Raw genomic sequence first — 27,439 nt, 5'->3', positions numbered from 1 at the left:
GCACACGACATATGATAACATATCAGAAAACGGGTTTTGCGTAATTTGTTTTATATTTTTATGCTATACAGTAAGTGTATATGATTCTTATTAATTTTAAATTAGAATCCTAGAAGAATTTCACACGCAGTTAATCTACAAGTTTCAGAAGCTGAGAATAAACGTAATTCTTTCTGCTCCTTACAACTGAATCATGGAACTGTTCACGTATCATGGTTTGAAATAATATAATTGTTCGTACGTGGATGGTTAATTAAATTCATTCCTGAATATATTTATGAATCATTAGAACTCTATATTTCCTGTGAGAAGAATCAAAATTAGTAGCTTCAAAATTGTAGATTACATTGCGTGGTGAACGCCTCTCCCTATTTCCTGAGAAATTAACTATTTTCCATACCGCAAATTGGGGTAAACTCGGCCGCTGAGGTAAACTTGAAAATAAAAAAAGGGGAAGATTTAAACCTTAATATGACAGACATTGATTTATGAAGTTTATTATTTTTCATTTCTTAAGAACCGGTATTTCCTTTATTATTTTGAGTGACAAATAGTGCTGATATTATGGTTTAAATGTTTATGGCAAGTTTACCGCATTTTACATTACATTTCCAGTTTTCACACATAATGCCTAATTTTAACTTATCCTACCTATATAATACGTAATTTACATGCCCTTACTGTTAATATGACGTAGGTGAAAACAAATAAATGAACACACAATTTTGTTGAAAAAATTGTGACTTCAATTAACTCAGAAAATGTAGGCCTAATTTTATTTTCAGAGCAGAAGTGGTGTAAGTCAAAATGGGTAATGAGGGTTAAAGTAAACATTCTTTAAAATACAGCGCAAAGTAGCAGTTAATATTGAATTTATTTAAACTATTAGTAGTCAGTGAATAGCACGAAGGATATATTAATTGCTACTTCGCGCTGTATTTTACAGAATATTTACTTTAAATCTCATTACCTAATTTTGACTTACACCACTTCTGCTCTGAACAGCTCAAATAATCACTGGGAATGTAAAATCAACACCAATAGCAGTCATGCAAATTATTACAGAAAAGATTGCTTTTTATATTAAATTTAAAAAGGCTCTTGAGAACTTAACACGTCTGCCACATGAATCTACACCAACACATCAGAAATCTATCGACACAGTCTGAATTTATTCAAGAAGTGAATATTTTGCAAAAGGATTACAATACTCCATGAATTCTTGAAAAATTAACACCATGATCCCTACTTGAATGCAATATAACGTTCAACTTTTGAAAAATATATAGAAAAAAACACGAATATAAAAAGTATGGAATTACTTGCATTAAAAACTGTAGATACATTATCCAAAATCGGAATGGTTACACATTTACACATATGATTTCTACAAAAAAATAATATACTGTAACAGGTATTTACTTTGTTTTTATTTAAACTCTCCTTCCTGACATACAAATAGGTAACTGATAAGTAATAATAATGTTTTATAGAACACAATACGTAGGCTACCTACAACGTGGATTATTGGTTATTCCTGAGTTATGATTTTCTCATGGTCTTTAGGGAATCTGAAGAACGACAAATTCGGAGATTTAAACTTGTTGTTACTGCAATTTTCGTCATTGCACACATTGCCTTTATTCCGATGTATGATTAAAAGGTTATTATAACATCTCGCATCCCTTTAAAGCACGTGCTGGCTGAACGAGACTATGGCCAGTGCCTTGCCTGCCGCTTGGGCGCTAGTGTCGCGAATGTTGGCAGAAAAAGTGTTGAAGTTTCGTGACTGTATGTCTTAGACTGTGGCTATACGTAGTGGCTCGGGCTGTGCCCACGTAACGCGCTTGTAGACTGACTACAGTGTGCGAGCGGTTGGGTGGGGGTATTGGTGTTGTAAATTCAAACAGGTTCGGACTGCAGCCAATGCGGACCGTACGGCGATGCATGTAGCGATTTCAAATTTCTTCGTGGTTTGTTGTGTTCTCTTTATTGTGTCAAAAACATTATTTTTCAGTGAATATGCTGTCATGTTATTGTGTTTTTAAGACTGCACATTGTGCTTAATTAACCTGTTTCAGTTTTAGGACGAATATCAATAAGAACAGTGTTAAATAACTTCAAAATATCAATGCGGTAATTTGTTTTCCGTGTTTATTGTTCGGAGCTGATGCGGCTTCGACAAAAACAGGGGTATACCGGTACATGATTTTAAACATTTAGCGAAGATGGATAAAGAAACAGGAGGATTCTGCAAAATATGTATATAAAGTAGGCCTATGTCATTGATTTGGCCATGTTAGGGAAAGTAAACGTCGCATATCAGCTAACAAACAGGAAACAAATAAACATAATGAGAAAGTGAGACAAAATCCTGCACAGAGCACCAGTCGTGTGATACATGATGTCTGGAATGTAACAGAATCTCTTCCTTTCAATATTTCTGTTCGGATATCATGTAGCGAAGTCTGAATGTTAGAGTGATGGTGTTGCTGTTTTTCGAGATACAAGGATAGTTGACTAGTGGGATACGTTGTTATTTTTGGAGTGATGTTTGTATTTACTGCCGAATATGGGCACGAAGTTATTATTCAAAAGAGCTTTTCACGACGATTGTCGTTTTTTACGGCAGCGGATGTTGGCATTACGTGTTGTGCGGTGAAGTGAAAGGTCTTTCTTCGTAAGATGTGATTTAATGCGTGATGTAATATGTGACGTGACAACATTTGAGTTCCAAGCGTTCTATTCAAGCGTCTAGTTCGTAAGTGATCGTGCAGCATAACGGCTAAAATCACGGAATACAAAAAGGAAAAACGAAGGTTCGAGTGCCGACAACAGTAAGGTACGTAAAACTATGTGTTAATGAGAAACTAGATAATGTAGAAATAAAGAAGATAAGAGTAGAGAGGCGGAGTATGGAGAAATGTGAGGAAGTGCGGAAGAATGTATGGGTCGGAGATTGTGTGGGAAGATGGGAGGATGGAAGGAAAGGAATTAAGAAAAATTTCATTATTTTCACTTTTACGTTTTCCTAGGTATTGTCATATTTTTTCCCGAAAACGGGCGATCTCTCATCAAAATCCGTTGGGGTACTTCATTTATATATTATGTGTCATAACAGTGTGTTTTTCACTGCCCCTGTACGTTACCGCGCCCATCGCGTGTAACAGAATTTACTGTAAAACCATGTAACAATTCCATCAGCAAAATTAATGGAAATATAATGTAATACAATATCTGCTAGAAAGAGTGTAGGTGCAACTAAAAACGAATTTGTATTGCTACTGTTGTAATTTTTAAAATTGTATATGGTGTAAGACAATTTTTTTTTTCAATATATGTAAGCAAACCCTGGCCAAATTCATATCATAGCGAGAAAACACTTTCACAAATTTTGCACTCATGAAAGAAGGCATACATACAGTGAGGTTGAGTAACGCGCCGATTGAGCACGGCTGTGTACTGCAAGGATTCAATCATCAAGGCAGGATAATGCATATGTAGGTAGCCGCTTGTAGTTACTCGTAGATTGAGGGATGCTTTGACAGCAAGTGGCTGTTCTTTCCTGTGTTACTAGATGCATTCACTGTGTGTAAATTTTGAGCTAATTTAAAAGAATATATCAGAGGACAAATTGCTAAAATCAGACCTGAAGTGCTTATGATTTATCAACAAATTTCCAATGGACATTGCAGGAGTATGTTGCCGCCGAGAAGCACATGTTTTAAATTATTGCCTGTTATTGTTAGTTTTAAATACAGTATCATTTTACGCATTCGGCTAAAATATGAATACTAAATGAAAGTAGTAACCTTATGTGCAGCGACCGTCCCTACATACTCCGGTTGTAGTTGCATCAGTTCCCCAATAACCAGCTGCGATAAACAGCAAGTAACACAAATATCTTCACCGTATTTATATATTGAAACTCACAATTTTGCAGCAGTGATTTATAAAGACATTATATATATATATATATATATATATATATATATATATATATATTATCGCTGGTTTACTTGTAAACATTTATACTTTTTTGCTTATTATTCAACCTGGAACATATTGCACAGATACATCATTTGAAAGGCATTTCGCCTCTGTGAAGGAAACTGTTTCTTTAGAATTCCCGATTCTGGATTACTGCACAAACATCATATTTAAATGGTCTCTTGCCTCACTGTAGCGGGCGTGAAACTATAGCCAACGCAAATTTGAGAAACTCCGCGGATGTAAGACTTAAACAATATCTCGCCTATGTGTAGGTGAACATGTTTGTACTGCGTGTTCAGTTCAAAGTGTATCATGGCTCGCTGTATGTCGTCATGTGGCTAGTCGTTGAGCCTAGAGAATTCAATCTTCCTACATTTCCACAGAGGCGTATTACCTATGTGCCAGAGAAGTTGCCTGGCAAGTACGGCGTTCATTCTGAAGAGTATTTACCGATACGTACAGTAACACCTGTAGTGGCAGGAATGTGAATTGTGAACTGTTTGAAAACACGTCCTGAGGCGAGTTTTTTTCTTACTGTCGGGATATGTGGAGAGGGTTAAGACGATTACTTACGTATTTGTTGACATTAACTTCGACGGTCAACATGGACACGGAGCATTTGATTTTTATTGTGGAATGTTGCCTTACGCAACCGATGATAACAAATACCCTGCGTACGACTTGTCCGAGCAAAACAGAGTTCGAAAGAGGTTATAGTAGCACACAGACCATTCAGACCACCATCTGTTGCTACGACGTTCAAGTTATACCCTACTCGTTCTCGAGTTCAGATTCAACGCCTTGATTAATTTAATTTGTTTTATTTAACGACGCTCGCAACTGCAGAGGTTATATCAGCGTCGCCGGATTGGCCGGAATTGTCCCGCAGGAGTTCTTTTACATGCCAGTAAATCTACTGACCTGAGCCTGTCGCATTTAAGCACACTTAAATGCCATCGACCTGGCCCGGGATCGAACCCGCAACCTTAGGCATAGAAGGCCAGCGCTATACCAACTCGCCAACCAGGTCGACTACGCCTTGATTAATAGGCAACTTCTCTGACATAAAAACAAACTCGCTTCAAATTGCTCACAACAGTGACGTCATGTCAGACTTTGAAATTAACACCCAGTATGTGTCCAGCTTGTAAAAAAAAAATTCCACACCCATCACATTTGAAAGTATTTAGCCACTGTGTATCCGTGCATGTTTCTTTAGGTTTCCCAATTGTGAAAAACACTTTCCACACATATCGCATATGAATGGCCTTTCACCTGTGTGAGTGCGAACATGTATGCTTAAAACTGACGATCCAGAGAAACACTTGCCACACACGTCGCATTTGAATGGCATTTCCCCACTGTGGATGCGTAGATGTTGTTGTAAGTGTCCCAAACGTGAGAAACACTTTCTACAGATATCGCATTTGAATGGTCTTTCGCCTGTATGGATGCGTGAATGTCTACTTAAAACCCCCGATGCTGAGAAACATTTTCCACACACCTCACATTTGAAAGGCCTTTCTCCAGTGTGAATGCGTACATGTTGCTTTAAGTCTCCCAATCGTGAGAAATTTCTTCCACATACATCGCATTTGAATTTTCTTTCGTCTATATGTATGCATGTATGACTACTTAAAAGTTCCGAGTCTGAAAAACTATTTCCACACACTTCGCATTTGATTGGCATTTCTCGTGTGTGTATGCGTGCATGTCTACTTAATGCTGCCGATTCTGAGAAACACTTTCCACAAACTTCGCATTTCAATGACCTTTCTCTTGTGTGAATGCGTACATGTTTCTGTAAATTTCCCAATTCAGAAAAACACTTTCCACACACTTCGCATTTCAATGACCTTTCTCTTGTGTGAATGCGTACATGTTTCTGTAAATTTCCCAATTCAGAAAAACACTTTCCACACACATCGCATTTCAATGACCTTTCTCTTGTGTGAATGCGTACATGTTTCTGTAAATTTCCCAATTCAGAAAAACACTTTCCACACACCTCGCATTTGAAGGGCCTTTCCCCAGTGTGTATGCGTACATGTTTGTTCAAATTTGCCGATTCTGAGAAACACTTTCCACACACATCGCATTTGAAGGGCCTCTTGCCTGTGTGTAAGCGTGCATGTTTCTTCAAATTTGCCGATGCTGAGAAGCATTTTCCACACACCTCGCATCTGAATGGCAATTCGCCTGTGTGAATGCGTGCATGTATTTTTAAATGTGTCAATTCTGAAAAACCCTTTCCACACACCTCGCATATGAATGGCCTCTCCATGGTGTGTATACGTCCATGTCTCTTCAAATCCCACGATCTTCTGAAAGACTTCCCACACTCATCGCAATGAAATGGCATCCCATGTGTCTGTAGGATTGAATCGTCTGTTCTGTTGCTGCCACACTGTGTCAATTTGTCTTCTTCATTATCTATGTCAACGTGTTCTTGTGATACTCTCTCGTCAATGTTATCCACAATGCTGAAATGAATATAGAACTTTATTGGTCTCCATAATATGTGGTTGATGCATAAACTCACCTTATGAAACAGAACATTTGTAAGGGAGTTTTATATCATTTTTGTTCCTTTCTTTGCCAAGGAGTCTGCTATGTCATTTCCTTGGATTTTAGAATGGGAATGTATCGAGTCCAATGTTATTTCTATCTATAAAATTGTAATACTATTCTGAATTTCAATAATTTTGCTATTTGTAGGTTCAGTTCGTGTAATTCCTTGCAGGATTGATTTGCAATCACTCAAAATCACCACGTTGTTAAAAAAATTATGTGAATTTGGAGCTGGAAACTAAAGAATTTACTGTAAATTCCTGTACCTGCATTCCCATTTTCATCTTAAGTGATCCATCTGTGTAAACATGAATCCATTCTGTTTCAAGGCATCCTGTTTGAGGTCCACAAAGCTATTGCTTTAAAGCAGTTTGGTTGGCATAATTTACATCGTATATTTTGTGTTCATTGAAATTGAACTGTAACTGTAAAATGTGATAGTGGATGGTTTGTAAGTGGGAGTTTTTCTAATTTATTTGGAAATTCTAAATAATGTTTCTTAAGGATATTTTTAACTCTTTGGTAAGAGCCTTCTTGGGATATGAGATAGTTTCCTATCCTGATAAGATCTTTAGTAATTGTTTGGAAGTGTCATTAGTACCTAAATAGTGTGGTACTTTGTTTTTATATTTATTTTATAATGGGAATGATTTCGGTAACTATCTGCATTGCTACCATTGGAGTAGAATTAACACCACTCGTTACTAAACTTAAAAATAGATTTAGCACTATTTTTATTTCGTGTGAATGTTGCTGTAAGAAACGTTTCGCTTCCTCTTTTCTTAGAATTCCAGATTTTGGCTCGAAAAAGCCTTTGCTCTCAATAAATGAAAACAGGACTGGTGTCCAATGACATTACAAATTTTCAGTGAGTTGCTCTCAACAACAGTCGCTGTTTAATGTACGAAAAACATGAAATTTTTAAGAATCTATATATATATAGTTTTGCCAAGGTAATCCAGTAATCATGGTGATTATAACCAGCTTCAACTGCAACACATACAAACATTCACATATGGCACGCCAAGAGATAGTGTAATTGCCAACTGTTACTTTCCACAAAATTTCTCACATTTGATTGTGAAATGTTTATTTATTAACAATGGGAGCAACCAGCGTGGCTCAGTCGGTTAGGGCGCCTCCCTGCCAGTCTGAAGTTGCGCTCGGGCGCGGGTTCGATCCCCGCTTGGGCTGATTATCTGGTTGGGTTTTTTCCGAGGTTTTTCCCAACCGTAAAGTAAATGCCAAGTAATCTATGGCGAATTCTCGGCCTCATCTCGCCAAATACCATCTCGCTATCATCAATCTCATCGACGCTAAATAACCTAGTAGTAGATACAGCGTCGTTAAATAACTAATTGAAAAAACAACAATGGAAAAATTCCAATCTAATCTTCATTCCATTTAAGAAAGAAATATGTAAATAAACGCACATCTCTGAAGTCCTTCCTACCCAGTGCAGGACAAGGAGCTCTATATGGTACCTACAACGTAACACCAATTAGTTCTCTGTCTGGACGTACAGCTCGATTCAAAGTTACTGATCCTTGTCCTTGGTTGTTAGGCTAGTGAGCGAGATGTGTGTTGTGTCATAAGAAAGAAATTTAATCACAAACGTGCATAGAAGAGGAAGAAGGAACAGAAAGAATGAAAATAATATCAATGTTCGAAGATGAGGAACACTTATGTCAAGAAAACATAACTCATCATGAGATTGTTTAGTCAATAGACGTAGTGGTTAGTAACGGGGTGTGTGGAAGAATATTGTATTCTAAGACAGAGTGTACTGCGACATGATAAGGAGGAAGTGTTAGGTATTATGACTGCGCGGCCTGAGCTGTGCAACCCAGGGGCCAAAATCCCTGAATCAAGCTGTACATCAGTTAAATATTTCCGAAGTCTTACTGGAAAACTTAATTACATACTTAAGTACAAATGGCTTTTAAGGAATCTGCAGGTTCATTGCCGCCCTCACATATACCCACCATCAGTCCCTATCCTCAGCAAAGAGATCATGTAATGGTGCGTCACCAATCAAAACCCTTACCCAAATGAGATGGAAATGGATTATCAGCTTCTGTTCCTTGTACTGTATTAGAATAGATCTTCCTGGCAGGGAATTTGCATGGCGAAATAAATTGAAGTAAGATTCGGAATACAATAGGAAAATACGTAGAATCCAATCACAGTTGAACATGGACTAAAACAGAAATATTTTCTCAAAATGAATAAGAACTCTAACAAAAAATTCATATACATTCCTAATTTTTCAGCTATTCCAAATCAGTTATATTATATTACTGCAAATTAGATCTATTTTGATACATGAAACGTCAACCAATGTAAGATTCTGTACATATTATTACAGATAAGTAGATTTTATAACATTTTACTGCAGCAAAATAATCTATATATGATTAGAAATACAATAACAAGCGCAGGTATTTTTTTTTTAATTTCATACGAGAATTTTATAGTTCTGTTTCCTCTATCTTGACCTGGTTAAAATATCATTTATCTATTTATTTATTTACCCTGGTAGAGATAAGGCCATCAGGCCTTCTCTTCCCCTCTACCAGGGTAAAGCTTACAAGCTTAGGTAAAGTTTGGATATATTTTTAATTGTTATAATAGATTTCTCTCTAATAGCAGTTTCTAGTTGTGCTTTCTCTATAGTGATCTTGTTAAAATATTACTTACAAGTCCTGTATGGGAGGACACAGTATTCAAATCAAGAACACAAGGGTTACGTTCGCAGACTAGATGTGAAGGTCAAGGACAAATTAATTTGAATATTGGTGACCTTACCAATACGCAGTTCATATCTGACCATTGTAATACATTGATGCACCAGCTTGTACACTTCAAAATATACTGCAAACATCCTCTTCGACTACAATAACATTTGTTTACCATACTTATGTAAAAATATAAATATTTTGATTATGAGCCTATAAATGTGATTTAGTATTGTGAAAGCTTAGCTCTTTTGCATATTAAAACAACAATAGATCTATATTGGTTCTCAATCCGAACAATTTCCTTAAGATCTTTAATACTCGAAACAGCTTAAACAATATTTTCACAAATGTATCATATTTTATCACGAATAAAAGTGCACGTGTCCTGTATCCACGCTATCATTATGTAACCTTCATCTGATACATTCATATAATTTCCAAAAATACACAGAAAACATTACAAATATCGAGAATAATCCAACAGAAATATGTTTACAGACCAAGAGGCATTATTTTTCTCATATGGACGCAACAATAATGTTTACAACAAAGCTAAAGGAGCTAAACGACACAGTTTTCAAGTGAACGAGAAAAATAAATATAAGATGCTAATGAAATGAGAATGTTCTGTGTAGTTGTGAAACTTGGACTCCCACTTTGAGGGGAACAGAAGTTAGGGGTTTTCGAGAATAAGAAAAATATTTGGGGCTACGAGGGATGAAGTTACAGGAGAATGTTGAAACTGTTTTTAAGTAGATTATTTTATGACGCTTTATGAACAACTTAGGTTATTTAGCGACTGAATGAGATGAAGGTGATCATGCTGGTGAAATGAGTCCGGAGTCCAGCACCGAAAGTTACCCAGCATTTGCTCGTATGGGGTTGAGGGAAAACCCCGGAAAAAACCTCAACAAGGTAACTTGCCCCAACCGGGAATCGAACCCGGGCCACTTGGTTTCACGGCCAGACTCGCTAACCGTTACTCCACAGGTGTGAACTGTTAAAAGTTACACAACGCAAAACTGCACGTATTCTATTCACGTGACATAATTAGGAACATTAAATACAGACGTTTGAGATGGGCAGGCTTATGTGAGGGCGGCAACGAACCTCCGAGTTTCTTAAAAGCCTAAGTAAGTAAGTAGATAATGAAATGAGAGTGAGAAGTAAAGTTTCTGTTACTATATTTGATTTAAATATCTAACATTTTTCAGTCTAAACGGGCAAGTATAAATATTGTATTTAGAGAGAATAACAAATAAAAGTATGAAGTAAGGGAAAATGGAATGAAGGAGTGAAACTGATACAATTAGAATTAAAATGTACAAACATATTCCTGGTGAATAAAGATGAAATGATGGCTGAACAAATTATATAGAAGTGCTGTTGCTGTAACAAAAATCCAAAAGAACACTGATATAGGTAGGTGAAGTGATAGAATTGAATGACAGATAAAGCAGATATAACACAACCAGTCAGAAGATCAAGTAAGAACGTAGTTAGAAATTAAAGATGTTTATTCTAATGGAAAAATCCAAAGAAATGAGATAGATCTCTAAGAAAATTGGAGATGGAACTTTCATTCTACTGCACTTATCACAACATGTGAACAACAGTGCAACTCGGGAAGTACCAGCTAAAAAACTCCTGCTTCATATTTGATATTATGCAGCAATAAAGTAAAGATATATACACGTATACGGTATGTGATGATGACACAATTAGTTTTTATACTTTCCATGGCACAATTTCAAACAGGAAAGTTGCCAACATTGCTTAGGGATATAGTGCTATTGGTATATTACATTATGTCAGCATTATAACAAAAATGCAAAAACTTGTGGAGAAAAATTTGCAGCACTCGAATTGCGCAGCATGAAAAGGAGCGAACTAGCAGCACAATGCACACAGATTGCAGCTGCAATACTAATATTGCCAATCAAAGCAATAACATGTGATCGCATACTAAAAGACATCATGATTCTCAAGGGACAGTAGAATAATACGTAAAGCAGGACATACGGTAATGGTAATTTTACTGAATCTTATGTCAATTCAGTACCAAAATATGTTCAGATGTCAATATAAATGTTAAATGTTATGTTTTATTTAACGACGCTCGCAACTGCAGAGGTTATATCAGCGTCGCCGGATGTGCCAGAATTTTGTCCCGCAGGAGTTCTTTTACATGCCAGTAAATCTACTGACATGAGCCTGTCGCATTTAAGCACACTTAAATGCCATCCACCTGTCCCGGGATCGAACCCGCAACCTTCGGCATAGAAGGCCAGCGATATACCAACTCGCCAGCCAGGTCCACACGCCAATATAAATAAGCACATAAATATATTAGAAATAAAGCTGTACTACACATTATAAAATTTTTCCTGCGTCATCATTAAATGAAACTATAAAATATCAGTAGTAGAAGAAGCATGACCAGCATATTACACTCACCTTTCAGAGAACACTTCATCCTCGACTGAAGATACTTCCACTTTCTGTTCCTCCTGAACTCTGTCCAGATGAAACAAATCTTCCTACAAAAGTGAGTAAATAATGAAGAAAGATTTAGTTACCCATATATATTGAAAAGTGACAATGAAATCCTCTTCCTAAGAACAAAAAGTTTCTCCACGCTTTCTAGATTATTGTTTCCTGTCTACCAGAAATATATTTTCGCAAATAACTAGTTTATTTCAAATAAACAATGAAATCAGTTTAAGTTGAGGAAATATCGAAAAAAAATCAAACAATTTAATATTAATAGTAGGCCAGTTATTCCACACAAATTTTTAAGTATATTGCAGCGATGTCATGAATTTTTTGGACTTTTAATATAATAATATTATTATAAAAATAAATTAAACTATGAACTATGACCGCCATATCATTCATATTTTAGTTATATGGATGACTGACAAATGGGTACCAATTACATGTTATCCATCATTTAAAATATTCTAGACACCCTATATGAAGTGTCATCGAAACTAAATAGACGCCATTGTAAACCTGAATAATCATATTTTAATACCTTAAAGACTAATCCGAATAATATTAAGGCATGCTTATAAAAACGCCTCATTGAAAAAAAGAAATGGTTTTATATTCGAATGCAACAAATTAAATTCATGCGAATTTCATTCGTATTAAAAAAAATCTTATTCCTAATCCATCTCCCAAGTTTTATGACTTTGTCTAAAAAACCTGTGAATAATTAACGTAATAAAACTATTAATTTTTGTTCCGACAGTTGAAAATCGCTTGCTATGTGTGTGGTGGTCACAGTGTTCGCGAGACTTCATAACGATGAGTAATTTCAAACATCCGTCTCCCTGACCTTGATCACGTAACATTCTGTGCTTGCTGAGCTCCTTTGTTCCGGTGAGTTATTTTTATTAAAACTGACATGACATTTATGTCACCACAGTGGAATCAATATATGCTAAAAATTAAGCGCATGTTTTTTCGTCTGTAAAAATGAATTGCATTTTGTGTTCTATATTTTTTTTAATTATTTTACGGTGGGTAACTATTTAAAAAATTATATATATACATTTTTTTCATTTTAAGGATATTTATAAACAAGGCTCTCCTCTTTCGAATTGCACTGAAATCACTTTTCCATCTTCCTTTATATAATAAGAAAACTTCAATGAATGAAACCGTGTTCTTTGTTAAACCAATATTTTAAATTCTGATTGCTGACAAATTATGAAAGATATAAATATAGTATTGCTTGAAATTCTTATTTAGAACATACAAAATAACCTACTACAATATTTTTAACTTTTGAGACATCACAGTTCAAAAACATACTTTTTTTTTGCATTGAATGGGCCAGGCATATTATAAATTAATTAATGGCTCTCATATACTTCAAAATGCACTGTCTGTACATCTGTATACTGATAATGAACCACTTACATCAACTTCAGACTTCAACAAAGGAGAGCTGATAGGCATTGGAGTGTCTTCAACTTCACACTTCACCACAGCAAAGCTAAAATCCACCGATGTGTCTTCAAAATTCACATCTGATGTGGGATTACAGCTGTGGTCCACGCATTCTGTCTTCATGCACTCCACTTGCAGATTCGATAAATTTATTTCCTACAGAACATAAAGGCATCACAAGAAATAACTTCATTCAGCTATTTAAAAGTTGACTTCATGTACACTAGCCATCAATCTGCTTCTGCATGGCAGTCATTTGCTAACAATTTCTGAGAAAAAATGGAGGTAGAATGGGAACCAAACCTTAAGGAACACAAGCAACGACTAGTAACAGCCAAGGTGTTCCATCTGAAAATAACTTACATACTATAATAAATGTAAGACCCACTTGTACGATCGTGGAATAAATATTGGAATAGCTATTCTTGAAATAGCCCATCTGTAGAATAAATGGAATAGTGTGTTTATTCCAAGGTTACCTATTCCGTAACTGGCGAACTGAAACATAGGTTGGTATTTATTTTGAATTTTATTTTATTCAGCTTCCGCCAAGTGAAGGCTGCCTAGAAGACAAAGCTTACCAAAAAAATGTTGTCTTTTTTTAGTAAATGGTAGATACACAATTATAATGAAAAAAAAAAAACAATGGAGAAGAAAAGAAAAAGAAATAACGCAATTATGAATAATTGAAAACGACTAAACAAAAGATCATTAATTCCAGAAAAAAAAAAAACATAAAATTTCCTAATACGGTATCTATTTGCTATTAGGTGATCACAGTCGTCTATTTAGCACTAGTTGCAAGATCCAACTTAAGTGAGCAGATCGCCATAGGAAAGAGATCAATCTATTTACGTGTAGAGATGGTTTCTTAGGATTTTTATAGATCCCTTCACTGCAGACAGGTATTCCAGTCACAAGAGTTTGTCCTAGACCAAACTGCTTGCAAAAATGCGCGAATCTTTTTGTGATGGTCCCTCTAGCCCCAATCAGTAATCAGTGATGTTTTGTTTATAAAATGTATTCACAATACCAGTAATTGTTGAAATATTTCTGAACTTGTCATCACTCACTTATCTGCGGAGTTTATTATAAAGAAACAAGTAACTCAAAACGAGTTAGAAATCAAAACTATAACGCAGAAGATACACTTAAGCTAGTTGAGACAGTGAATGACTATAAGAAAGTGCTAGAAAACAGACAAACTGATGTCATAACCTCTGAACAAAAGATAAGGGCGTGGGAGTCCATATTAGGTTAGTAGATAGATAGACAGATATTCATTCCATAATATTCTTACATTTGCTTTTTAGCATAGAATAAAGAAAATGTCCAATTCTTACGTTTAACATATAAAATACAAATATGACATATGACCAGAATTAATACCTTAATGACAATAATATTTTATACAATGCAATGTGTTTACCATTTAATAGTATTAAAATATTTACACAGTACTATAAAATGTCAAGAATTCATCTACAGAATAGAAAGTGTGAGATATTAAGTAAGTTTTTAGTTTTACCTTAAATAATGCAGGGTTTTGGCTACGATTCTTAATGTCTTCAAGAAGACTATTGAACATTTTTATCGCCATGTAACTTACTCACCTTTGATAGCATGATAAATTTGATGATGGCGTATGAAAATAATTTTTTCTGCGGGTATTTATATTATGTATGGCTAAATTAGTTGGAAAATTTTCTTTCTTACATAAGAGGAAATTTATTAAAGAGTACATGTACTGATTTGTTAAGGTCATAATCTCTAATTTTTAAAAAAATAGTCCACATGATTCTCTAGCCTTTGCTCCAACTATTATTCTAATGGCTCTTATTTGTAATAAGAATATATTTTTACTATCTCTACAATTTCCCCAAAATATTATTCCATAGGACATAATGGAATGAAAATAGGCGAAATATATTGTCTTTAAGATACTGCTGTTTAGAAATTGTTGTAACGACCTAATTGCGAAGCATGCTGAGCTAAGTTTGGGGGTTATTTCTGTAACATGATTTTCCCAATTTAATGTATTATTAATATGCAAACTAAGAAATGTGGTTGCTGATGTTTCTAGTAATAAAAGTAATGCTCGTACAAAACTACAGGACTGAACAGCGTAATAGCATCTTATTCTCAAACACACTTAACCTTTTTTATCTCTCAAAGTGAGAGTACAAGTTTCATACAGAACAAAGACAATATAACGGTTTTGTACATTCTAATTTTCAGGTTTTTTGAGAACAGACTCGATGACAAGAACTTCTCATCCAAATAATAACAGTCATTTCCCATATTTATTCTGAGTTTAATTTCCTCCCGAGTGTCATTTATATTTGTTACTGTTGCTACAAAATATTTGAATTTTTCCTCTCTTTGAAGGATAAATTTCCAATTTTTATATTTCCATTTCGTACTACGTTCTGATCACGAGACATAATCATATACTTTGTCTTTTCGGAATTTACTTTCCAAACCTATCTCTTTACTTGCTTCAAGTAAAATTCTCTTGTTTTCCCTTATCGTTTATGTTGGAGTTTTGTAACAAGCTGTTTTTTTACGGTGATTGGTTGTTAGCTCTTCTCCCAACTCCCAACTCATCGGGTGTCCGCAACTGCTATTCGCAGCTACCCTATATATCTGGAGGGCGTCTCCTCTATCCGCAACCTGAAGACGCACCATGCCCTGGTGATAGGGACCCACAGGGGACAAATTATATCGCACAATTAATTACGGCGTGGGAATCTAATGTAATCTACTCAATATAAAGTGGAATAATGCATGCACTTCTCCCACTATTAGACAGAAAAATACTCTAATATTTTTCAGTTACCTCTGGTAAAGCCTTAGTCTCTTCTGTTTCACATGTGTTATGATGTGGTTGGAAGTCCAATGGGACAACATCAGGTTCTATCTTGATCACATCCATCACACCTGAGAAAAGTGTTCTGTAATTGAAAGTGATTAAAACAAACATAGGGTTACCATGAGAAGAAATTCTATAGGTGGACATGGAATCTAAAATAAGAGGACACTACTGAAAAAGGAGGACTTTTTAAAAAATTGATATGAACAAAATTAAAGATAAAAAGATTGGCTCAAGTTAGTCAGTTTTCTCACTAGTTGCTGGATCAGCATTACATCTGTACCCTACTTATTGGTGGAGCCCACTTTGTGCACAAGAGCCTGAAGGGACCAACTTATATCTTGTAACAAATAACTATGGAACTGTTCACAGGACGTGTCCTTGAAATTATACTTCACCATGATGATACCTCTGACTGTCTCCATATTAGCATGCAATTTCGTTCTTTTGTCCATTGAGCAGATATTAGGGAAAAATACTCTCCCAGCACTTCCATTGCGACTTGGGATAAATAAATGGAATTGACATATTTTTAAGACTTCTGAGAAAGTTTCAGTGCTCGCAGAACTATTGGAATTGAAGAATTTGCACCATTATTTATCTAAACTTAAATCTTTGTCCAAATTAACTCGATTGGCATATCTTTGTACATTGCAGAATAAAATTGATAAAATAGCTTAGATTCATGAATAGTGACATTTTTAGAGTGTAAGAATTCAACGGATGTCAATAGCTCATCATAGTTTGTTTTTTTTTTTTTGTGCTCCAGCTTCAACCATTGAAAGCAGTTAAATTCTTTCATAGGTTTTAACCATTTATTTATATATACTATGCATAATATCGCACATTATGCAATATTGATGTTAATTCTAGTTGAAATGCGAAATACCGAACATTTCAAATTTTTTTAAATGCTTGCGGGACAGAATAAAATGGTTAAAAAAAGAGGACATGTCATCCTTTTGCCGGACGGATGGTAACTCTAAAGACACAGAGCAGTTGAGAAATGCTTACTACAAGTTGCTGTCACTAATTCTTCTCCAATTTCTAACCACGTCAGGAACTGATAATATCTTACACGAAAGCTTGGAACATATTTAGTACAGATATTACGACGAAAAATTTAGCTACTACACTTATTTTCTCTAAGGAGAATATACTCGAAGCAAAGGAACAGTGAATTCAATAATAGTGGTGACTAAATATTTTTCTGAAAATAATTGCATTATTTTCTTAATATTTTTCTACGCATTAGAAATTATATATCTACTGGTAAACTTATCATTAAATGGGATTGCTGAAAAATGCAGATATTACACGGAGACACATATCAACCATCTGTTTATTTTTACTATGTGTTTCACTTTCGATGTGCTTATTTGAGCACACTGTACCGTCAAATGGGCAAACTTGGAACAGTGTTTAACTTGGAACGTTATCACAGGGTATTTTCATTTTGTCACAGTAACACCAAACTGTAATAGAACCAATGTCCTGCACAACAAAGTAACAAGTGAAGATTATGTTGCCAAGTTAAACACTGTTCCAAGTTTGCCCATTAACTCCAAAAGCATATATTATTAAGCCTTTGAAGGAAATGTTACTCTTAGTGCGTACATTGTAAATTTTATGTTACTGTTAGAGACCGGATTTTAAAGGGAATCCCTTTTTTTATTTCAACACGAAAAATGAAATAATTAATTAGATGTTCAAAACTATCACCCATCGACCAAATTATGTGGTTGTGACTTCCCTTTTTCCCCCTTTTTAACATCTCTTATTTTGGTCGTTTTTTGACAGAATATCGCAAACATTTAAATAATTTTCCCTATATTTTTTTCCAATAGGCCTATAACTTCCTGAGCAAGCAAAAATAAATATCGTTCTTCTTCTGATTCCAGACATCGAAAAACTAATAAAGTGTGCTGATTTAGATTCGAGATAAAAATACAATTTTCACATCCGGTTTCAGTTGATGTTGAGCAGTTTACATGTTTATAAAGACATTCTGCATTCAAAGAGGCGGACATAATGAAATGTTGAATGTGTTCAAATACAACTTTCCTTATGTTGCGAAGCGATAAATATAAGCTTGTGTGTGCTATGTGTATCCATGAATGTGCTGAAGTGTGTTTTCAATTAAAATTGCACCCTTTCGAGGGAGTAATATAGTCCTTTTTTAAGTCTTTTTTTGACTACATCAAATACAACACTTTTCTTATGTTGTGAAGAGAGAAATGTAAGATTGTGTGTGCCATGTATATCCATGAATGTGCTGAAGTATGTTTCGGGGAGTAATATAGTCCTTTTTCAAGTCCTTTTTTTTTTTTTTTTGGCTATAACTCCCCCCCCCCTTTTTTGTCCTTTTTTGATGAAAAATTTTCCCTTTAAAATCCGGTCTCTAGTTACTGTAATTTGTATTCAATTTATGCATAATGTCACAATAGTCATAAATAAATATCGCCTGCACTCAGTCTTGTCAATCTCTTGTTTGTACTTCAAAATCTGCTGTATAGATCCTAAATAGGCTATTTTGTTTCACTTTTTCATACTTAACATCGGTTTGTGTAAGCAATTCTGACAATGAGAGTAGTCCACAAGAACTTCTGGACTTATAATATAGCGTGTCCCAATAAGAACGCAGGATTTAATAATGTGAATAAATTTAATGAAACTAAAACAGATAACAAAGCAGATAGCAGTGCCGCCAACCCAATAATAACACGATATTGTTGGGATATTGCGCCTTTGTCTTGTTGTTGGTTTGATGGTACTGTTTTCTATTCTGTTATCTGTTTCGTTCCAAGTATTCACATTACTGAATTCGGCGTTCTTGTTGGGACACTATTTACGTAAGTAAATATAGGAATCAGGCTTGCCAACAAAAAAAACTGTGAAAATCGCACTGCAATTTGTCAGTTATCAAGGGTGCTGGAATTTACTTCGTATTCGATTTTTGGGGATTCTTTTATCATTGGATATAGCTTAATTTTCGTGAAGTTTAACAAACGATGACGTCACAACCTGTGAGACATAAAACAATGTAAGTAAATAAAACTATCTAAAAAACAATAATTGCATAAAATTTTATGATGTCCCATTCTGGCACAGAACCCAGCAGATCTTATTGAAAATAGGATATCAACACAATCCCATAGGTGAAATTTCGGCATCTCCCCATCACTATACACGGGAGAGAAAACGCACTTAAATTATTGAATTCATAGTATTCGGCTTCACGTCACTCAGATATCCCTTCAACTAGGTTAGGTTTGGTTAGGTGTATAATATTATATGATAGGTTAGGTAAGGTGTGTAGGCTATTATTATTATTATTATTATTATTATTATTATTATTATTATTATTATTATTATTATTATTATTATTATTAGAGGCCGGATGTTGATGACCTAAAAATCTACTTAAGAGAGGAGGCAACTTTCTGGAATTTGGCTAAGATAAAGGAAAAGAACATGCAACAAAATGAAAGTTTTAAGGGAAAACTATAGATTTTAAACAGGGTTTACAATGTGTTTCAACCAAGAGTGTCCATGTCAGTGCCTTCATTCTCTGTCTCCTTCCGCGCTTCACTTTTGTTACCAGATCTTCCAGATGAGAAAGCGTGAATGACAAAACAAATTGTGGGCGCAGCGTGCATTCTTGCAATCTTTGTGTTAAAAATACTGTCTACTACGATAGACATCCCTTCCGAACCATGTTGAGGACACAACGTCCTGTCCAGGACATGGTGAAAGTTTCCCCCCTTCCAAACATAAATTCTGAAGACATCCTCGTACCGACAAAAGAATAGTAGCGGCCAAAGTCCTCACTTAAACTAAACTGCTGTCAAGCATTTTATATTACTTCCGTTGTGTGAAGTGAAGCCTTCAGTGGAATGAGGGATGAATTTTAGAGTGTGTTCCAAACTATAAAACTCAAACTTCTGTTATTCACTTATTCAATAGGTAATTACTACTGACCTGTTTGGTTAGAAAATGATTTAAGAGACCTGTAAGTAAAAAAGAAAGTAAAATGCATTCCACACGATCTATAAGGTTTTCAAAGTATTAAAAATAACCAAAAATGCCGAAAAATATATAAATGACCTATTAGTTCAAAAACATAAAAAAATGCAATATAATAAATCACTTTTTTACTTTGATATTAACATAGAAAGGATTTCTATATTAATAGGCATCGTCCTAACGTGAAAAATAAGATTACTTTTCATCAGCATCCTCTCACTAATAATAATAATAATAATAATAATAATAATAATAATAATAATAATAATAATAATAATAATAATATTATTATTATTATTATTATTATTATTATTATGTTAGCGACACTAAAACCCCCTTCTATCTGTCCCCCAAATTACGTCACATTCATGAACTATGGTGGTGTTCTGCATTCATGCACGAAGATTTTGGTACATAAGTAGAGTGATCATACGTCCCGATTAGTCGGGATTGTCCTGTTTTTTAACCTTCAAAGACCTATCTCGACTTTTTTTAATAGGCCTAAATAGGCTTTTGTTCCAATTTTTGGCGTAAGTTTGTAAGTTATAAACTTTTTTACGTGTGCCGAAAATAATTATTACGTATTATACTTGCACACTGTCGACTTGGAAGATAGTTCTATATGTTATCGACTTATTAATAATAGCAATTCTTAAGTTGGTACTAACTGTTTTGTTTATTGATAGAACGAATATTCCAAATTTTTTTACAGTTTTCTGTCCAGTTGCCAAGCCAAGATCAGTGTGGGTTTTAAATCAACTTAATGCGACTTTATAGTGAACATTAGAACTGTGTTTGGAACAAGTGCACAATACTCGTAACAATGCTAGAGAGGCCATGTAAATTTACAGAAGTGCTTGATAAGAAATTTCCTTGTTTTAAAGCTACGACAAATAACTATTCAGCTGAATGTAAAATTTGTAACAGTGTTGTGTCTGCATCTCATGGTGGAAGTGCAGACTTGAAGCATCATGGAGCTTCTGATAAAAATAAAACAATTTTCGATCGGCATCTTCCTATAAGTGAGTGTTATTTCCTTTTTGTACATTCATTCATGTTGTTGAGTTCTTGCCTTCCTGGTTAGCTAAAATACGTAAGTTCTACCTTCTCATGGATGTTGCTTAAAGAACCGCGAAATTGGTCAGTCGAAAAGAAGAATATTGTGAATGACAGTTTATTATTTGATGTAATAATGGTTTTCCGGTAATTTCATAGAAGACGGGCACTTGGTTGAATGTAGTAAGTATTACCAACGTCTTTATTTCAGAGTTAAATGTTAGTGATCTTTTAGTGACTTTTACATGTTAGTTCTAGGTTTTTGTACTAGGTGTCGCCGTGATTTTCTTTTAATTTTATTGGTTACAGTTGTCATTTGTTCTAGAATTTTCGTTAATTTTGAATGGATAATGACGTTATCAGTTGTTCTTGGTTGTTTGACGTGAGTGGTGTTATGTTGTGTCTGATGGCTAAAGCTATTGAAAGTTTCTCATTTTATGATTTTTGTTATTTTCTTTCGATTTGATTGGTTATAGTTATCATTTATTCTAAAATTTTCATTAATTTTTCATGGATAATGACGTTGTCCTGTTGTTCTTGGTTGTTTGACGTGAGTGGTGTTACATTGTAGATTTGTCTGCATTTGTCGAATGCGCATCATCATGCTTACGAAAAGCCACTTTTCAGTGCCAATAATTTATTTTGTGTGCACAAGGTTGGAATTTTGAAGTAAGAGGGAAAGGAAGGAAACCGTGTTTTGAAATTTATTAAATTTTGTGTCTATTTTGGTTTAGTTCTTTCGCTGGTGAAGAAGGATTGTGTTGAATGTTGAGAAGAAAACTGTTTTTCTGTGGTTTAAAGGAATTATTTACTGAATTTTCTGTAGAAGTTAAGATGTAATAAGTGTTCGAAAAGAATTTCATTTAGTGTAAACACGTGGTTTATTTATGCAAAGTTGACTGTACGACAAAGTGTTGGTTTAGTTCTTTGTTGCCTGCATGGTTTAAGTTTAGATTGCCTTAAAGCCTGTGTCATTTATACTGGAAGTGAAGAGGTTGTAGTTGAAGACGTCGATGAGAATTGAATTTTATTTCATAAGATGATAAATTATTATGTTTTGTTTTGTGTTTTAGTGATTTTTGGGGGTAAAGTGCGGACGAAAACTGCCAGAAAAGTACTACCAACTATGAAGTTCGAATGCCACCAAACGCCAAAAAAATCAAAGGCGAAAAATTAAATATATTTTCATTTTTTTGGAGGGCTTGTTCTTCTTTAAAAATATGAATATATATTTGATTTTTCATCTTTGATTTTGCGATGTTTGGTGACATTTGGATTTCGTAGTTGGCAGAACGTTTTTGGTAGTTTTCGTCAGCCATGTTGGATTTTGCCCGTCTTCTAGGAAATTACCGGTTTTCCACTAGGCATTGGACAATGAAGCACAAGACTTCGAAATTAGTCAAGCAAAGTAAATCCTAAATATTAACACGGGAAAGAAATTTGCAATTTAATCACTGAAATAATTAATGTTAAACCATTCATTTAAAACAAAACTGAATTTGAAAGTGAGCACTGAAATCAGCTTATGGCACATCAAAAATGATGTAGCTTCTTCAGTTCTTGCCAATGTGATGGACAGTTGACTGAATTACTTCACATAGCTCAATATTTCTTTCCAATCTCAGCACATAATGTAAACTTTTTGAGAGAGTTTTCAGTTTACTGTCATCATAATGGACAGATGAGAGAAACAGGTTCACTGTGAGGAGTGTAAAGTGTATTTTACTGTTTCAACTTCAGCAAATATAACTGCAGTATTAATTATTCATATTGGTTGCAAAACCTGAGTTGCTGAATGCAATAGCAGCTTCTGTTAAGTATGATTGTAGTAAAGAAAGTAAATTAATCCCTTTAGAAGTCTAATTTCTGACTTGAATAGAGAGTAATAAATTTGAAAGTGCATTTAATTTCTTCTTATTCCTATAATACTATTTTAATCAAGTATAATTTGCAATTAACATTTGTTTCTTCTTTTAATGTTATTTACGTTTAATTTTAGTATCTGTATCTGTCTTATGATGAAGTTCAAATGAAATTAATACTGAATTTTAGAAAAATCATGGTGTCCCACTTTTTCCCTAAAGGAAGTGATTAAAGTCCTACTTTGACTCAAAGCAATTATGCTCAGTCTATATTTAAGTAAGGTATCGGTATGTATTTTGGGCGGGTTGGCTGAGCATACAGCTCTCCTAGTGATCACATCCAATTTCCAATACTCCATATTATAAATCCAAGGCATTTCAGCAATTTCCTATAGTGACAGGTGCATACATAACCTTCACCGACGTAAAAATTGGAACTTACCTCTCCCACAATTGCAGTCTTACGGAACAAATGCAGAACTATACACCGAAACTGCAAACTTTATTGCCTCTGCCTGAACTCTCAGGAACAAAACATATCAATGCTTCTGTGAATGTGGCGATTAGAACTCACTGCGCCAAAGATTCTCTGTCGTGTTAGCCACAAAATTTTTAAGAGACAATAAAAAAAATAAGTGTCATCTAGCACAGTTACTCCATACTCTCTAATTTTCAGAATTTCGAAAGCAAAACACTTGCTTTATCATGGCTATCATAATAGTATGTGAAAAATTAGAAATAGAATGCAAATTTATTTACAAATTCATCAAATTCCTTGTCTCCCACTGGAGCAAAGGGCCACAACAAATCTTCTTCACATTCCTCTAATTTTTACCCAGTAAGTTTAGGTCTCCCCGGGATTTCCTAACCTCTCGCATCTCTTCTTCCACTCATCTCCTCCTCGGAAAGGTCTGTGACGACTTCCTTGCCAGTAGGGCCGAATTCAGGTATAGTGCGGCCCCTAAGCAGTGTTAAAATTTGCCGCCTCCCAACTCTCACAAAATTTAAAAGCAGGTAAATACCTACAGGTCACGTATAGTTTAAATTAGTTTTAAATTTACAATTCAGAGCAATAAATTAGTGGATTCAGAAGACTTTACTTGTGAATTATAAAGATTTCCTTCGCACTTCCTTCACAGAGAAAGCATTGATGATGCCATCAAGTCGATCTGACGAAGAACATTAGACTCGATCCAAAGAAACACATTCTAACTTATTCGTTGTTGAAACAAAATTGATTTGTGAAAGACAGAATGTTTTATTTTCAATTTTTAACTCTCGCAACCTATCTGGAGTCTTTTCTGACCCCATACTTTTTACATAAGCTTGCAAGTTGGCAGAATATAATTCTATTCAGTCATTATTCTAGATATGCTTCTACTATTACAGACGTAAACAAATTATTAGACTGAAGTGATTTTATGTGTAACTGAGCTGTATTTATCGGCAGAAATGAACAAAAAATATATTTTGCACAGAAATAATGAACAGAAAATTGAGTCTGGAGGTTGCTAATATTTTGTGAACATTCCCTCATTCTTTATTAACACGTTGATTTTGTCAGGGATGCTAGAAACCAAAGTTTGACACTTTCTTTGAATATCAGCATCATTTAGCTAGATATCAGACAATGCTTAAATGAGTCTATGTTTTGTTGTAAGCCTCTTTTTGTTTACTTCCTTCTTCAGTATAGATCACAGATTTTCAATTTCGTTCATGTCCGATCTTCTCGCAGGCCACGGGAGAACAGACTGTTGAATATCTTGTGCAGTATATAATTCAAACACCAGTAGAAACAACACAGCCAGACAAAATATACTTAACCATTGGAAAAATGTACCAGAAGATGTAAACAATCATATTTACAACAATAGAGACTGTAAATTATACTCATAGTTGATATGACGAATTATATTATGTTTCCAAGAAAAACGTACTAGTCTAATAGTATGTCCACGTCTGTACACTCTCTAAATCACTTTGTATATATTTGTTCTTTTACATATTTATTTGTAATCGCATTTCGAATATTTGGACTTGGGTTCACTAAATACCCCATTTAGGTTGTGCACGACTTCTCATTTAACTTCGTTTTGTTCATCTGAATTCATATGATTAAAATGTTGTTATGACTCTGTACTACCTCCAGGTGTTGCTACAATATGTAGAGTTGAGCTTAAACGATATTTCCAAGTATCTGTGACAACTGTGACTGTGACAATTAAATATCTGTAACTTTTATCTGTGATTTTGTCACACCGATATTTTATATCGATAAGTAAGCACAATATGCTTGAATTACACCGATATTTTGTCACACTGATAAAAATTAACAGGAAATATTGAAGAGCAGTGCAATGTGAATTAAACTATAAAACGTCTTTGGTGAATACGAATTCTCTATACACGCCACACATCAGTGGTGTATATGGGAAAATGCAACAAATAAGTTATGTACATGTACCATTAACAAATAAATACTAAGCCAACTCAACAGAAACATGTAAAAAGTTAACCTCATATACCAAGAGGTTATATCGTAGTTGATTGTAGATATATATATATATATATATATATATATATATATATATATATATATATATATATATATATATATATATATTTTAATGTAGTTGGGTATGGAGAAATTGAGGTTATGTGATTATCCTAATCGTTTTAAAAATTGATCCTGCATTAACATTATAATATTGAGTCAGAATAAAAATTAACGAAACATCAGTATTCCGAAAAACAATGGAAAATAATTACAAAACAAAACTGTTGTTCAGACAGGATTTTACACAAGATAAAGTATTGGTAACCAATGGTATTATCACTATTTAAATCGTGTAGTCATTATATAATTTATAATAAGATGGTGAAACTAGCGCTGAAGTAGTTTCGGCGAATTCGAATGTGAAAATCGTTGCATTTATAAGGATTTTTTTTTTTTTTTTTTTTTTTTTGTGGAGAGACAGTTCCTCGGGTTAAACTAGCGCTGAGGTAGTTTAGGTGATTTCGGAAGTGAAAATCGTTGAATTTAATTTTTTGTGGAGATGCAGTTGATCGTATATCCATGGCATAACAAAGCCTAAACTAACCAAACCTAACCTGTCGCAGATTCGTATATGCAAGGTGTACATGCGGAGTACGAAGGGAACTACCTCAACGCTAGTTTAGTCGTTGATCCTATATGTCTAGGCATAATAAAAGCTTAAACCAACCAAACCTGACCTGTCACAGATTCGCATATGCAAGGTGTGTAAGGGGAATATGAAGGGAACTACCTCAAGGTTAGTTTAGCGAAATAAGTTGCCCATCATATTAACCAGTTTTGTCTCGTTCGGTTTTAATTGAGTGGAAAATACTTACAAATTAATATAAATTGACAGTAAGCTTAATATGAAAATGTGAAGATCTCAGGGAACACATAAAATATTTATAAAACATATATACAGACTAAAATATGAAAACAAAATGTCAGATTCATGACAAAAATAATATTGAACAAAATATCACGAAAAAATAATCAAATACCACCGCCCGATTGCTGTTATTGTATCATGCGCATGCGCAAACCCACGACGTAGAGGAGAAAATATCAGTCACAGACGTTGCAACGGTGACAGAGTACTGAATACGGAGCAGATTTCGATAGCGATATTTTGTCACAGATATTTCGCGTCATCAGTCACAGGTTTATCTGTGATGAAAAAATACCCGTGACAAAATATCGGTTTGTGAAATATCGGCCATTTCTAACAATATGCAGCTGGTACTTAAATTCATTGTCGTAACGAACGCTGCTTCAATAACGTTCTGTACTGGATACAGTTTCAATCATAAGGACTTTCTGATTATATTCAATAAAAGAGAAGAACACGACAATAATATAAATAAATATAATATAATTATAATAAATTACATAACACATCATATGACATATATAAAATAATAAGACAACAAAAGTTTAATTAAATATTTAAAAAATAGTCCGCGGTCAGAAAATACAACAGGTAACTTAGGTTGTACGTAATTTTAGATGGCCTGTTTCTCAAAAATACTACTGTAGTTCACCATCTAGTAGATTCTGTTCCTCAAACTATTTTACATGTCTAGTAACTTGTCACAATTTTCCATTAGTCACATGATCTCTTTCACTACAGTAGGCCTATTTGAGGAACAAGTTGAGACAAAATTTTGAACAGATACAGCGTATGTACTGCCCCCTCCCTCTCAATCCCATCCAGCATGTTCGTGGAAGTGTCAGTGGCGGCCTACTCCTCTCTAGACTGTTCACATCATCGAGTTAGTAATTATAGCAACGAGCACAGAATACAATAGAGTAGACACTAGCA

General features: G+C 34.5%; 1 protein-coding gene across 1 annotated transcript; it reads right to left on the bottom strand.

Annotated features, from left to right (window-relative positions):
- Positions 1-1,321: 1,321 nt before the first annotated feature.
- Positions 1,322-23,663, bottom strand: LOC138691751 (zinc finger protein 678-like). Its single transcript, XM_069814087.1, has 5 exons — positions 23,524-23,663; positions 16,105-16,219; positions 13,236-13,421; positions 11,763-11,845; positions 1,322-6,476 (listed from the first exon to the last, which is right to left on the bottom strand). The coding sequence occupies exons 2-5, from the start codon at positions 16,198-16,200 to the stop codon at positions 5,180-5,182; spliced, it is 1,662 nt and encodes a 553-aa protein (XP_069670188.1). The 5' UTR covers positions 16,201-16,219; positions 23,524-23,663; the 3' UTR covers positions 1,322-5,179.
- Between the last annotated feature and the right edge of the window lie 3,776 nt (positions 23,664-27,439).

The sequence above is a fragment of the Periplaneta americana genome, chromosome 16 (genome assembly GCF_040183065.1).
Source record: "Periplaneta americana isolate PAMFEO1 chromosome 16, P.americana_PAMFEO1_priV1, whole genome shotgun sequence".
NCBI lineage: Eukaryota > Metazoa > Arthropoda > Insecta > Blattodea > Blattidae > Periplaneta > Periplaneta americana.
This window is presented reverse-complemented; position numbering and strand designations above follow the sequence as displayed.

Bases quoted from the DNA above. Each gene is read 5' to 3' on its own strand.
- LOC138691751 (XM_069814087.1), bottom strand. From the start codon at position 16,200: ATGGATGTGATCAAGATAGAACCTGATGTTGTCCCATTGGACTTCCAA. The intron at 13,422-16,104 runs GTAACTGAAAAA...TATGTTCTGTAG, and splicing joins AGACTAAGGCTTTACCAGAG to GAAATAAATTTATCGAATCT. The intron at 6,477-11,762 runs GTGAGTGTAATA...TATTCATTTCAG, and splicing joins GATGAAGTGTTCTCTGAAAG to CATTGTGGATAACATTGACG.